At 32.7% G+C, this 16211-nt stretch overlaps 1 protein-coding gene across 2 annotated transcripts in view; it reads right to left on the bottom strand.

The window, feature by feature from the left end:
• Nucleotides 1–424: 424 nt before the first annotated feature.
• LOC145293947 (uncharacterized) overlaps nucleotides 425–16211 on the bottom strand; it is a 191349-nt gene continuing 175562 nt past the window's right edge. Inside the window, exon 4 of one of the 2 annotated variants that reach the window (XM_080140810.1) lies at nucleotides 425–806. In XM_080140810.1, coding sequence (XP_079996936.1) covers nucleotides 690–806 — 117 coding nt within the window. In that variant the 3' untranslated portion in view covers nucleotides 425–689. The remainder of the gene's footprint in view (nucleotides 807–16211) is intronic. The other variant, XM_080140809.1, reaches the window with a different exon arrangement.

Consider the following 16211-nt stretch of genomic DNA (forward strand, 5'->3'; position numbering starts at 1 on the left):
GTAGAACGAATGCTGCGGAACTACACAATATATACATGTGTGGTGGATCTGTAGTGAATATATATCATGAGAGTCAAACGACGGAAAACCATATGCATACCATAGGGGAAAGAAAAGTTGAGAAAAAGGAGAAAGTTCTCGAAAATTATTTAAACAAATTGCTTTACGAAAATGAAGAAAAATAAATTGGGATTTATCTTGCTTCTTAAAACTTTGAACATAATTGCTAGCTACAGCTGATTTCCGTTTATATATTTCACCTACCTGTGTGATTATGATTTTCCGTCGATTGATTCTATGTATATGTGTGTGTGTTTGTATGTGTGTGCATATATATATATATATATACATATATACATACATATATATACGTGTATTTGTGTGTATATATGCATATATATGCACGTATATGCATATATATGTCTGTGTTTGTGTGTGTGTGTTTTTGTGCGTTTTTGTGTGTGTGTGTGTATATATATACAATATGTGCGTGCTTGTTGGTGTGCCTATGTGTTTTTTTGTGCTTATCGACAAAGGAATTCTTTTGAGTAAACGGTTCGTTACCAGTTATTGTACGTATTGTATCTGTTTTAGGGTGTGGGGCAAAGTGCATTTAAGGTTACTGGCCAGATGTGGTCCCCGAGTATTTTTGGTCACTCTGATTTGTCTAGTTTTTATTTATTTTTTTTTTAGTAGGCGCATGAAGGTTCTTCGACTGGTGGCAACGGACTATAGGCGGTACTGATTGATCGAAACGAACACACGGCTGGGTCGAATAAACATTTCGAACCTGTTCCACTGATAGTCTGAAAGAAAACAAGAAGACAATGTTAAAAGCGATGGAATAACAACATTTATTTAAAATGCACATTTATTACATAACACATATGAGCAATATATATATATATATATATATATATATATATATATATATATATATAGAGAGAGAGAGAGAGAGAGAGAGAGAGTGCCGGCAAAAAGAAAGTCCGCACTTGTATTTTTTTTCAAAAACTGCAAATTTAAGCTAAATTTCCGCGTAACTGTTTAAACAAACTATACCCCATTTGATACGTCTTTTATTCCTCTATAATTTTACCTGTTCATATTTGACTTTTAATTTAAATATTATAGTTTACACGTCAATTTACAAAAATAACTTCAGATTGAGGCAAAAAGAAAGTCTGCTGCAACAAATTCGCTTAAAACCAGTTTAAATTATCACCCTTAAATCAGTTTAAAATATCCACCAACAGGAAACAAAGCATCTCTAATGGTAATTATTTGTTGTTCCAGGTTATACAACCTAACATTTAGTCCCTATGCCACGACTTTCTCTTAGTGATCATCAGGAGCTCCACCTTTCTTCTTTATCCAATCTAGAAATCGGCCGCAGATTTAAATGTGACGAGAGAACGGTACGAAAGACTGTGCAAAAGCTCGAAAACACTTGCAGTGTTCGTGATTCCCTTAAATCTTGTCGTACTAGAGTTACTTCTAACAGGAAAGACAGTGCAATCAAGATCCGCAGCCTAAGATTTGAAACGGCTCCCCAAATCCAACAACAGTGCAATCTGGTAAAAAAGTGCTCTATTTCTACTGTCAAGAACAGATTAAAGGAATATAATTTGCGAGGATATGTTGCAAGACGCAAGCCAATGATTTCTGTAAAGAACAGAAAGCGCCCTCTGGACTTCGTCAGATGCAATGAAGATCTTGACTTTTCATATTGGTCAAAAGTGCTTTTTAGCGACGAAAGGCAGTGATGGTAGGCAGTACGTCCGTCGTAAGAAAGACGAAGAATGTAATCTTTGGTGCTCAGTTTCAACGCTGCAAGGTGGTGGAGGTTCAGTTTTGGTGTGCGGCATTATTTGTCCATTTGTCCAGGGGCTATAGTTCGCTTGCAATGTCGAATTAATTCGAACAAGTACATTAATATGTTGACTGAGGATTTTCTATCTACTTTGGTTGAAATTTGGGTGATAATACCACCTTTATGCAGGATAATGCTCTCATTCACACAGCTAACAATGTCAAGAGGTTCATGAAAGAGCAGAATATTTCGTGTTTGGATTGGCCTGCACAATCTCCGGACCTCAATCCTATCGAAAACATTTGAAATTACATCAAACAACAGATACGCAATGATAAAATTTTAAATTTGGAAGAACTTTGGACAAAAATTAAAGAAAAGTGGGATACCTTTTCCCCAGAGTATTACTGCAGTCTAATTCAAGGAATTCCCAAAAGATTGCAGGTTGTCAAATTGCAGAAGGGTTATGCTACTAAATATTAGCTAGTTCATTGTGTTCCTGTTGTATTTGTGTTGCATTAATGCCTTAAAATTACATTTAAATAACCATTTTCCATTGTGCGGACTTTCTTTTTGCCTCCTCAATTTACAGTTATGTTTTTAAATTGACGTGAATATTTCAATGAAAAGTCAAATGTGAACAGGTAAAATTATAGAAGATAAAAGGCGAATCAAATGAGGTATAAGTTGTTTAAGCAGTTACGTTAAATTTAGCTTAAATTTGCAGTTTTTGAAGAAATTACGAGCGCGGACTTCCTTTTCACCGCATATATATATATATATATATATATATATATATATATATATATATATATATATATATATATATATATAATTGTTACATTTAAAACGTTGGGGATGCTTTCAAAACACTCACAAAATACATTTGTTACTTTTTCATTGTTTAAAACACATATCAATTACATTACAAATTCGCAGGGTGACTTGATGTTGCCCGAGATGGAATGATGATCAACGTATACTCCACACTTCCACATTTATATTTTCAGCGAAATCGATGAAATCGTCCATTTTTCAATTAAATGGATTGGTTGCTTTCTCTATTTGGTGACCGATCGTGGTGTACTGGGGGGTGGGGATTCACATGCACCGCCTTAGTAACTTAGTCGGCATTGTATTTTAGAAAACATACTGTTGATTTTGTAAAATGATTTTTTATTGAATTAAATTTAACTTATTGCATTATTTTTCCTTGAATTAATGTTTAAAAGGCAAGAGTTAAGTGCCATTGTTCAATTGTGCTCTAAACAGAACCATTCATTTCGAAATCATTTTAAGAAAATATGTTATACTTTTTAATGTACTTTTATCTTGTATTTATAATCCAATAGAAAACCAAATAGAGATATCTGAGTCTATCTTTATTTTGCGTGTATGAAAATCTTTTCACTTCCAGCGTGACAACGGAATATCAAGCCGACGGTGAAATCGATACTGACCAAATCTATCAACGAGATCCTACTGCGCCGAGAGAACTTACAGAGAATTCTCTGTGGAGTACGATCACGACGCGTATGTGACAAGGGATCCCTAGTTAGGCATCGCTGAGCGTTCACACCTGTGGCCGGTGTCTGGGAAAGGTCACATTTGGTTACCTGTGACCAGGATCTCTCACAGCTTGGATTTAAGTTTAAAATGAAAAATGTCAAATATCAGAGTTCAATTGTACTTTAAACAGAAACATTCATTTCGGACGCGCCCCTGTCATATAAATGAACGTACTGTTAATTTCATAGGGAAGGAACCCACACACATACACACGCCCACTGACAAAGTTCGTTTTATATAGTAGTAGCGATATAGATAGAGATACTCGCAAATAATGTTCTTGTATGATTAGATTAAAAAAACTGAAAGTTGCCTTGGCGTAAAATTATTGTGGCCAAAATTGCGCAATACCCAACCACATTTTTTTCTCCTGAGTCGGCACTGTTTTAATTCCAATTGCAAGAATATACGTTCAGGACGACTGGAAATAATGCCGTCATAAGCGAAGAGCATTTACAGTGCCTAGCGTTTCCAAACGGTTACCCATTTTGGTGATCTGTCGAGAACCGGTGGGTCAACGCAATTATGACGTATATAGTACATATATTAGGTTATAAATACTGTTATGTAGCTGCCGGGCAACGCCGGTTAGAAAATAATGAAAATAACTATCCAGAATCCCCCCCTCTCTCTCTCTTATTATTATTATTATTATTATTATTATTATTATTATTATTATAACAAAAAATTTTTAAAAATTATTATATTATAACAAAAATTTTTAAAAAAAAAAAAGCAACGAGCGTGATGGAAAAAAAACGAACGAGAAAATGGCATAAATAATCCTGTTTTAATATTAAAACTTTTAATAAATATATTGGCATGTCGGCTCGAAGTGCAATCTTAAGATAACGACGCTGCTACTATACGGACTGGTCTATGATCGCCTGAGCGAAATTAGGTCGTTTTCTTTTAATATTCAAACTAATTCAAGAAAGAACGTTTTTTCCACATGCGTGTATGGCTAAATTGTTCTGATGGAACGTTTTTGTTCTACCCCTCCCTGTAGAAAAGTGGCCAGGTGCTTTTAAGCCAATTTTTCCATATTTGTCGTCCAAATGGTCGTACTACAAAATAATATCGATTTCGTGAAAATCCGTCGCCTCTGTAGAAAGTTTTAGACATACATACATACATACATACATACATACATATACATACATACATACATACATACCTTAAACATATTTTTACCCTTTATTTTATAGATTTCCTATATAGGATTTGTTAGCCATTTAACAGGATGATTTAAAAATAAAGAGTTGAACTCAGAATCAGATTCGGACTCGGAGTCAGATGTGTTGGATTTCTAAGAAGCCGCAATTGGAATTAATGGAATCACGCGATTCCAAAACCTAAATGTTATCAGTTTTGTTCATCCATATTATTTTTATTTGGTTTATAATGTAATAAAAAGAATAAATAAGCTGTATAAATTTGGAAATGGTTACTGCTCATTAAATGAAACCATATTACCTTATTCCGTAATGACTAACTTTTAATAATTGTGTAAAAATTTAGTCATATTTAAGTTGTTTTTATTTTATCAAATTTAAAAAACAGCAATATTTGAAGATGTTTTTTTTGTAAAAAGTAAATCGATGTCTTTTTTTTATTATGTTACACGAAACCCCTATTTTGACTTTTAATTCGACTGTAAAATAAATGTTTTCCTTTAGTTTTAAACAGTTCTGATGTTTGAGTGACGTCACATCTGGTGGCGTACAAAACTCGTTTCTTTAAACATCTAACAATATTGTAGTACTGAAAATAGAACGGATGCTGAAAGGCAAAATGCCATTTTCTAAATAAGAGAACACTTTTAGAGCATTGTTAAATCTCATGATTCAATCTTCACTCCGATAACTGTTCAGGATTAAATTATTGAAGCTCATAAGCTTTTCAGAAATTTGCATTCGACTGCTTTAGATGATCCGACATATTGTATTTGCTCTTCCGTTTTCTTCCATTTAGGACAGAACAATTACCTGGGTTTTTTTTAACTCTCTGTATTTCCAATATTGCTAGATTGAGCTCCAAATTTTGGTCAGCATCATCTAAAACATTACCAGCAAGAACTCTGCTACAAAATACTCAAGAGAACTCTCCTTTATTTCACTGTGTAGCTGAAATCAAATCCATAACTTTTCACCTCGTATCAATTAGATATGTCGGTCCCATCTGAAATGTTATTTTATAACGTTTCGGTCGATATAACCTCTGACTTCACGTATACCTTATAGAACTCGGCAATGTGGACAGAATTTCAAACGGAACCCTTTATTTAGTCCACGAAGGTAGCATGATTTTATTTCGTCAGCCATGACTAGATAGAGGTCCTAAGTAATTCGCAATTGCATTTTTTTTTTTTTTTTTTGCCGACCATACTGAGTATTGAACCTTCAACCTTCAGGAGAGCATCGCTTTTAAAATTGATTTTTACAGGTACTCTAATCACTGCGCCACGTTAAAATATAAATTTTGGGGGCCTTCAACGTATTTTATTTCTAGTTGTAAATATCTCTATTTATTACTAATTATTAGTATTACTATATATTAGTGTATATAATAATTTTTTTTACTCGCTAGGAGTATCCACACAAGCCATCGTCAAAGATTGTTCTTAGTAATTGATTGTCGACCAAAATATGTGCCGCTCCCTTGAGTCATCTGATTCCCCATCGACCGAAACGTTCTGAAAATGGTAATCAAGATAAGGACTATAGTCTGAAGAATTCAAATAATATGAATAACCGATCGTTACTTCAAAAATTTAGAAACGTAAATTTCTATCTGTTAAACACGATACAGTAGGAATACTTCCTTACAAACTACAGCATAGTTAGTTTAATATCTAATGTCAAAACATATCTGTCGAGCCGTACTGTGACTTGACTCAGGATCACAATCCCTTCATCGTATAGTTCCATCATCCAACTTGAAACCGAACAGGTCTTTATATATATCTTATTCCTTATTGGAATTTTTTATTTTTGAGATGAGCATTGTATGTTAATTTTTTATTTTATTTCGGACTATTAGTCTCATCTTGTCTTTTTTTTTTTTTGTGCACAACGTTTCGGCCAACTTCCTCTGGCCTTCGTCAGGTGGTAACCGCGACGGATAGGAACTTCGAATCTCCAAACTGCATTCTCAGCCATCACTGCCATCCGTAGTTGCTGTCGTCTCACCACATTTTTGAAAAAAATGAACAGGTCTTTATCCTCGAGTAGCTAATAGCTTTCATACGTGATGATCCAGTAGAGTATAACATTTTTTTTTCTATTAAATCGGTCAAGAAGGAGGGGGTCATTATTATAATCACGCAAGACTACGGATATTTCGACTGGTAAACTAAATACATGTGAGAAAAAAAGAGGAAATAAACGCAGCCGAAAACTAAACACAAACGAAAGAAAAGAAAGAGAAACCGGGGAAGTAAAAAAAAAAGAAGAAAGACGCGAATCCGAAGAGATGGGAACTGATATCCTAAAAGAGGTGATACTTCAATCAGAACTGTTCTGTTTCTCGATTCGGCCACAAGGGGGCGCAGAAATGAAACGTACGAGTGTAAAGGGAACGGGTATATGTAGGAAGGGAGGGTTATTGAAATGGACGGGTGCCAGCAGCTCCAAGACGAATCTTATTAAAAGAGGAATCTTTCTTCAAATGCCACAGATTGTTGGCCAGTCTCCAGCTCGTCTTCGTTTCAAACTGGCTTGGCCGTGGAACTTGGCACTTTGCCGAGTATAAAGATAGTTGACCAGGCGGAGGCCAAGAGGTACTCGTAAGAAGCGTCGATTTGATCTGCGCGCTGAGTGGTTCAATTTTTTTTAATTATGAATTTAAACGTAACCTACAACGAAAATGCAAATCAAATCTTAAAACTTGACAGACCGGTTAAAATACTATTTTTAACTGACTGTGACAGATTGAGAAATATATAATTCACACTTAAATTTTGATAAACAAACAGAAATTTTTGATTTTATGCAAACAGGAATAAGGATGAAGCTCTCTCGCGCGAAAATTTTATATCAAACTCAGTCGGGCCCGACAAACTTTGTAATTGACATGCTCGCATATGTCGACATTCATGGACGTCCATTTATTCTATGCATATTATAACGGCCTGATAGACCGAGAAAAATGCTATTTCAAAATTAAGTGTGACAGACCAACAAAATGCTATTTCCAACTTAAGTGTGACAGACTGACAAAAATTCTTTTTCAAACTTAAGTATCACAGACCGACGCAAATACTGTTTTAATCTTAAACTCGGGAGGCCAAGGAAAATAGTATTTCAAAATTAAACTTGACAACCACCAAATAGACAGTCCGGCCGATGGACATAAACTTGTTTTGGGTTGCATTGACGCATCTGAAAAAATGAATTAAATCAGAAGTAGGAGTGTTTCAGTAGATTCCGTAGGATAGGCGTTCAACAAAGACGTTCCCATTATTAGAAAATTTCCGACGTGAAGAGCGGGAGACGTAGTCTCGTACACACACACACACACACACATATATATATATATATATATATATATATATATATATATATATATATATACGTATGCGAGTTACTCCACCCCCAGGCTTGAGTCCAGACGTGATGAAAGTGATATAGATAATACATTAACCTTCATTGAAGACACTTCTATTATTTAGACTAATGGGCGGGAGCTTTTACATTCAGCTTTATTCAAGCCAAAATGCAAAAGCAAAGTAATATTTTTAAGAACATAGTAAAAATATATTTAGTATGAGTAGATAACGTCCAGCGTTGCTCGGTAGTTAAATACGTTTAAATATGATATTTAAATTCATCCAGATTTCGTATATATAGTCATATTTCATATATATATATATATATATATATATATATATATATATATATATATATATATATATATGCTCCCTATCTTTAGTTGAGCATATTGGGAAGTGATATACAAACTGCCATTAGCGTATTAAGCAACGCTATTTGTGTAAACAAATCGAGCGGAGGCATTTGGACGAAGTAAAAACATCGTTTATTCATTACCCACACAGCAGCAACCGTATAGCGCAATGGTGAAAAGCCTTGATTGTCATTTGGGCGTTCGGGTTTCGATCCTGGCTTGAGGCAGTTGCCTGTCTAGCCGCACTAATTAGCTGTGAAACAGCGAAAGAGTACTGTATGTGGATGACTATATATATATATATATGTATATATGTATATATGTAAGTCTTTTTTATTTGAGATTTCGTATACATAGTAAATTATCTATCAATTATTTCATATTAAATTGTACACAATATCTAGTTGTGATTCTAAAGACAAAAGAAATGTGACTTGAATGCCATCAGGTAGAATCGAAACCTAAAACAAAATTTGAAAGCAAAAATTTGGGGACAGACAGACAGATATAGTGAGTCTTATAAATGAAGTATTTATTATTTACAATCTAGGTTTTCGAATGGCCTAATGTCAGGTTTTGTTTGTATTACATAAGTTTTTTTTTATATAAAAATGAAACGGTTTTACTTGTGTAACTGTGTAATACAAATTGAAAAATGTATGAGGATTTAAATATTAATTTATTTTTGGAAAAATTGCGATTTACTCGTCAAATCGTTGAAAATCGTAAAATAAAAAAAGTGTTTTTCTATGTATAAAAAAAAATTAGTTTCATTGTTCATTGTTTACAATCCAGGTTTTCGAAAGACTGATTATTTCGTTACATATTTTGTCTGTAATGCATACGATGAAAAAGTATAACAAACATTTTTTACTTATGTTACTACGTAATACAAAACTGAAATGATTTATGGGACTCAAATATGAATTTATTCCTGAAAAATTACGATTTACTTAAAAACTCGTTGAAAATCGTAAAAAAGAAAAATTATTTTCTATATATAAAAAGAAACTACTTCATCAATTTGCCTGAGATTTTTAGAATATCACCGTATCGTCCCGTGACGAGTAAAAAGATTTATGTTTTCCTTTTACATAAATATATTTTCTATTTTTACATTATTACATAATAACATTATAAATCTAGGTATGTATGAATGTAAAAAAAAATAGATAAAATATTCTATTCTACTGTTAATTCTACTGTTAATAGCCGTTCACAATAACGACAGCTCTGTCAGTCCAAGCATCCTGAAAGCGTTGAAAATTTACAACAGATACGTATTTGTAGTAGGACGTGCCGGATTAATCGACGCATGCGCGAGGTGACGCCATGACAGATGATACGAAGTACCCTTGCTAGAGTGTACTTTCTTTCAATTTTGACCACGAAATAATTATTTTAACTGACTAAAGGTGTTTAAAAACGGTCCACAATAATGCAATAATAATAATAATAATAATAATAATAATAATAATAATAATAATCTGCCTTGCTCTGCTCTGCGACCTTTCATCATAAAGGGGGGTAGAGATGGAGAAAAAAAAAGAAAACACGCAGACATAGGACATAGTGGGTTTCATAAATGTGATTATGATGCAAACGATTCTTACATCAACAGGCTTTTAGTTAATAAATACCGGTGTATCTGGAAACATCAGTGAAGCATAGTGTTTAGAAAGCACAAGAAAATGCAATTTTTTAATGAACATTAGGTAAAAGTTACTTTAATAACACATGCGCGCGTGCGCGCACGCTCGCACACATAAAGTGATGGGACAAGTCCAATATTTTTACCGATTCCGACACAATTACGGATTCTGAATCTTTTGAAATCTGTAAAAATATATATAGCCACAGATTTTAATTTTCGTTTCAACTATTTATTATATGCATATATTTTCGCAAATGTAAAAATACATATGAGTGAGGCGATTTATAGATTTTTGTAGTTAATAAATAAATAAATATGCATAAAGCAATCATTGTTACCAGTGGAAAATTGTATCTTAATAAAAACAACAAAAAAGAAAATAAAAGAATCGTTTGCCATTGGAAAATGGGCACAATATTTTTTCGATTCCTATGCCAATTCCGATTTTTCCGACTCCCGATTTTGTACTGAGAGGAACATTTACACGCCTTCTTGCAGTGACTTAGTCCATAATATACTGTAGTCTTGGTTGAACTGTAAAGCAACAAACAAATTATATGACTTTATATCAAGTTTAAAATCCAAGAGTCAAGTACCATGGTTCATTTGTGCTCTAAACGGACACATTTATTCCGAATGCATTCCTGTCTTATCAAAGAACCAATTGTTGATTTCATGAAATTATTTTTGCATATTTTTGCATAATCACTTGAAATAAAGTTAAACGTACAAAAGTCAAGAATCATGGTAAAATTGTGCTCTAAAATGAAACATTTCAAACGTATTCCTGTCTTTTTACAAACACTAACACTTTTTTTACAACCTAACAACGCGTGTACGTTTGAGAAGTTTTATCACCGGACGATTAGAAAGGCCCTATATATATATATATATATATATATATATATATATATATATATATATATATATATATATATATATAAGTTCTAGAGTATAATTATTGCCATCGGTTGAATGCATCGTTCTGTTCAATCCTAAAAGGTCTACCATCCAAGGCCTTCCCTTCTCTTTTTGACAAGATGTTAGTTTAATGTAGGTGTCCCTACAGACGATTACAAACGGGGCTGCTTAGGCATTTCTGGGGGCCAGAATGCGTTAATTAATTATAATAAGCTATCTTTTCTAAACCACACCTGACTGCGTCTAACCTCCAGACAAGAAGGTAAATTATATATATATATATATATATATATATATACATATATATATATATATATACATATATATATATACATATATATATATATATATATATATATACAAGCCTATCCTTCTTTCCACGTAAACCGTTATCCTTAAAAGATATATTCTTCTGCTTACTCAGCGTAATGCATAGCTTTTTCCTGTCGAATAGCAAATGGTACACTTTCAAAATGGCAGCTTAATAAATAACTGTAACTTTGAAAGTGTACCATTTAACCCAAGGGAATAGAAAGATGATTTAATTTTAAGTATACATACATATATATATATATATATATATATATATATATATATATAACTACATCATTTACTCACATAAATTAATATACGAAAGTATAAATTCATGCGTAAACTTTAAATATTTACTTCAACAGTGCTCAGTACGTAGGTAGAGCAAGTTAGTAAGTTATAAAATATACATGGCGATTAAGCTACACAGAATATTCATGCCTGAAAATCCTAAAATGGATGAAACGCGGTAAATATATATATATATATATATATATTTATATATATATATATATATATATATATATAGTTAAATATATACATATCCACTCACACGTGTTTCGTATATATATATATATATATATATATATATATATATATATATGCATATATATGTATATATATGTATATATGTGTGTATATATATGTATATATACGTGTATATATATGTATATATATATGTGTGTGTGTATATATATGTGTATATATATATATATATATATATATAATTATTTTTTCTATCATAGGGAGTGTCATCATTTCTAAAATCTTTAATGGGAATACTTAAGAATGAATGAATCTCTTTTATTTCACCAATTGTACACCGTTTACTTATTACTAATCGTAAATAAATTTACTCTGCTGGATTTAATGCTTTACTGACTTCATTGTGATTCATGACGTATGTTCTTGTGTTTGTTTATGTTGCTAACTGCATCCTTATTTGTGTGTAATTCTGTGCCAACAAAGACCCCAATCCCATCTTAACGATTAAAACGGGGGAATAATCGTTCATATCATTAAAACCTGCCAGTGCAAAAAGAATATGCTAAAACAACTTGCTGAATGTAATACACCTAGAAGTCTAAATAAAAACTGAAGTAAATACTTAAAATAATTAGGATGGGTAAGAATCGTATATACAATAGGCATTCCAAAAGTAATTCCTCTTTTATTTATTACGCCTGAATGGATCAAGGCGGATTGCAGATTGCATTGTTATGATATCTGATCTTATGCATTCATGTCCTGTATGTTGCAATCTCTGTTGGAGATATTGACAGTGTGAGACTCCAAGAAAGCAATACTTGTCAGGAACGTATGTCAGAAGAAGAAATACGTTGTTGAAATCCTAGCAAAAATGCACTGAGAATGCTGCTGATTTTGTAGAAGAACAAATTCTGGAGCACAAACCGTTGCTCGTTTTAATTGTTCCACTTCCTTTTTCGTGGCTCTTCAACTTTTTGAGTTAGAAATAAATAGGACGATTTCCTATGTGAACGACCCTCGTACATCAAGATGAATTAGTTTGTTTAAATTGGTTTATTAATTTTTCATAGTGATGGGCGATAGAAGCTTATCACAATGATAGATGTTGAATCTGAAGGTGTCGAGAAGAAAAACGAAAACGATGTGAGATATGTTCTTTTGGTAAACGTCAACGTTTATAAATAGTAGTCTAATGTGTTATGGTTAAAGCTAGGGTTAATGTGTAACCATATCATATTACAAGAGAAAAATGCGAGCATGAAAAGTAATATGGTTAAGCTTAAACATGAAAAAGAAAAGGACTACTTGTTAAAACTGGAAAAGAAAAGGACAAGATATTCTAATAAAAAATGTATTACATTTATAATTTTACATATTGCAGTATTAAGAATTGATTATATAATATTATAAATTGAATTAAAAAATCTTAATGCTGCAATATTTCAAGTTATAAATTTATTATATTTTTTCTGGAATATCTTGTCATTTTCTTTTCCAGTTTATCAGCTAGCCATTTGCTTTTGCATGTTTAAGCTTAGCTATATTTATTTTCATGCTCGCATTTTTCTATTGTAATCCATGATTTTTCCAGGCTTCGAGTAAATTCACTTGTTCTTTGTTCAATTTCAGTCTTATTTTTGACCACATAAACATAACATACACATATGTAATAACAATGTACGACAATCGTCTGCTTTCAATAAGCTCCCCCAATTATCTCCCTTTCATTCTTCTATTCTCTTTGTTTCGCTTGTCACGTCTCTTTTCGCGAGAGCGGTGAATTGGTAACAACAGTAGTCGCTGAAACGACGTAGTTTCTATGAAAATCAGTCATGAAAAAGTCGCTCACCTTACGTTTTTTTTTTTTACGATTTTGAAAACCAGAAAATCCATCATAACTTCTGTTTTACTGAATGAAAATTGATTTTTTTTTCAAAATATAGCTGAGAAGGTGATCTATAAACTGTAATAATTGTTTGAAATTTGGTCGAAAAATGAGTGAGCGGTGAAGCTTTAAATCAGTTCTAAATGATTAAAACTGACACTTAACCATATATTCAAACATGCTAGTGTTTTGGTGATAAATATATTTCGGAGTATTTTCAGATGCTCTACTCATTTAAATTTCGTGTTTTCCGTTTTATTTTGTTAATTTTTTTCTTAAATTGCATAAAAAATCTCTGTATCATAGTCTATAAATATTTGTGATGATCTGTCGATTATTTACCAGCGGAACCTGTGGAAATTCCACAGCCGCATCTTTCAGACTTAATATATTGCTGTTGGTCATACTGTAGACTTTCAGCGTGAATGGAGACCCTGCGATATTATTATAACCCTTTTAGTTAAAACTGTATTCATCTAAGTAATCTGATTAGTGTAGTGTCAGAATATATCTGATTAGTACGGTTTATTTTCAATATCTTCATAGAAGTCCGTGACATATTTTCATTATATGGACGCCTGGCGTGAACGGAACCCCCGGATACCATTTTACCATATTAACACAGAACATATACTACCCTTGGATCCTAGATAGAAGTCCAAGAAGGTATATCTTAGTTTGTATAAGGCCGAAAACGACATTTTTTTTAATTCAATTTGATTTTTTACGTTGCGTCTTCCGTGATCGGGAGATCCTATTTATTAATAAGAATATAAAGTGATAACATGCTAAGGACATTTTATTAGCGTATGTACACACTAATTTAATATTCGTAGCATGTTATCATCTTCTATCCTCCTTTTTTAATAAATAGGATCTCCCGATCGAATAATTTATCATCTGGAAACCGTGACACACGTGCGTACGTTATAAGGTACCTCGGTATACATATATAGATATTTAGCAACTATCTACTGATATTTGTTTTATATTTCTGTTGTTTTCAAAAACGACGTCACACTGATATACAAAAATTATAACAATATATCATTATTCTCTGTCATGGTAAAAATAGTTGATTGTTAGAAAGGAGATGCACAAGGAAAGTCCATGGGTTGATTTTTCTTTAGCCCAAATTGTAAAGCATCTTTGATATTTTATTTGGTTATAAGCATCTGTGGTCATCTAAAACATCCTTGGGACAACGTTATCACTATAGCCACACACTAATGGCGTTTTATTTCGGCCATTGTCGTTCTATTCAATTGACCTGACTTTGATTACACTTGTGTAAATTTTTACCGAAAATGACCTTTCAAATATCATACGTTTACCGTATCTTCTTCTTGACAATTGAGCATTTTGTTCCGTTCTTACAGCATGGGCGATTTCAGTTTCATAGTCCTTAATCAAATGACCTTTTGGTACATTTGATTATTATTTATTTATTTATTTATTTATTGCATTTGTCCAGGTGTACGCTTTTGTTCAAATAATTTCTAGGTGCACTCGGCTTATATATCCAGCACTTGTAATCATTTTATATAGTTTATTTATTCTTGTTCTTTTCGTGAATTATTCGAATTTACTTGAATTTTTAAGTTTAAAAAATGATAACTATTGGATTATAAACGGTTTATCAAGTTTCAGTCTGGTAACTATTGTTTAAAAAGCTATAAAATGTCTTCTCCTTATACGAACTCTTAGTTTAATTATATATTAAACTAGCCTGGGTACCCAGCGTTGCCCGGGTGTTTGGAGGTGTGTGCTGAGCAAAAAAAAAAGTGGTAGTAGGCGGGCAGGCTCGAACCTGTACCGCGAAAGAAGGAAAAGATCGTGACAAAACGTGACGTCTTTGCCGTTGCGTCCATCGCCGAATCGAAAGTGGGAAAGGTTTAAATTAAGGCTAGAGTGGATTACTTTCGAAAATATCTGCGAAAAAAGCGACTTCTTGTAGAAAAATGCCCGGTTAAGGGTGAATGAATTAGTGGTTTCAGACAATCTTTCGATATTTGTCGTCCGAAAGGTCGAGCTTCAAAACGATACCAATCTTGTGAAATTCCATTGCCATGTTGAAAGTTTTAGGCAGACATACAGACATGCATACATACATACATTAAACAGACAGGTGAGATTTATATTTTAGATAAAGAAACCTATGAACTTATATAAAAAAATATTAACTAGAAACAAACAAATCACTTCAGAAACAGAGAATATAAAGCCTAGATGTTCCCTAATACTGAACGAAACCAGGCTGAAGCAAGATCACTCTCGAGGTGAATGTTGTGGACGCATCCTTAGCAGCTATGAACATCTACTCAAGCTGTGCCAAGTAAAACTTTGATCGAGAATATGTTCCTCCTTTCGCGATGGAATTTTAGCAAGCTTCACATGGTCTTTTCTTTTGAATAACCTTATTGTAAAACATAATCGTTAAAACGGATTCCAACCCTTAAAAGTAAAAAGAAATCATAATTTGATATTTTTATTTTCATACCAAAGTTTTTTTTGGTTTTTTTTTCTGAAATGTTTTTGTATATGCTCGGCTTAGCGAAATAACGATCCCATTCTATCAAACTTTAGGAGAATTGAGGGGCGAAATAATTGTTTCATCTTTCTTCTAAAACAGAAACTAAAGTTGTGTGAATTGAAGGGTAATATTT

Source organism: Euprymna scolopes, chromosome 15, assembly GCF_053919585.1.
Source record: "Euprymna scolopes isolate OS-2025 chromosome 15, ASM5391958v1, whole genome shotgun sequence".
Taxonomy (NCBI): Eukaryota; Metazoa; Mollusca; class Cephalopoda; order Sepiida; family Sepiolidae; genus Euprymna; species Euprymna scolopes.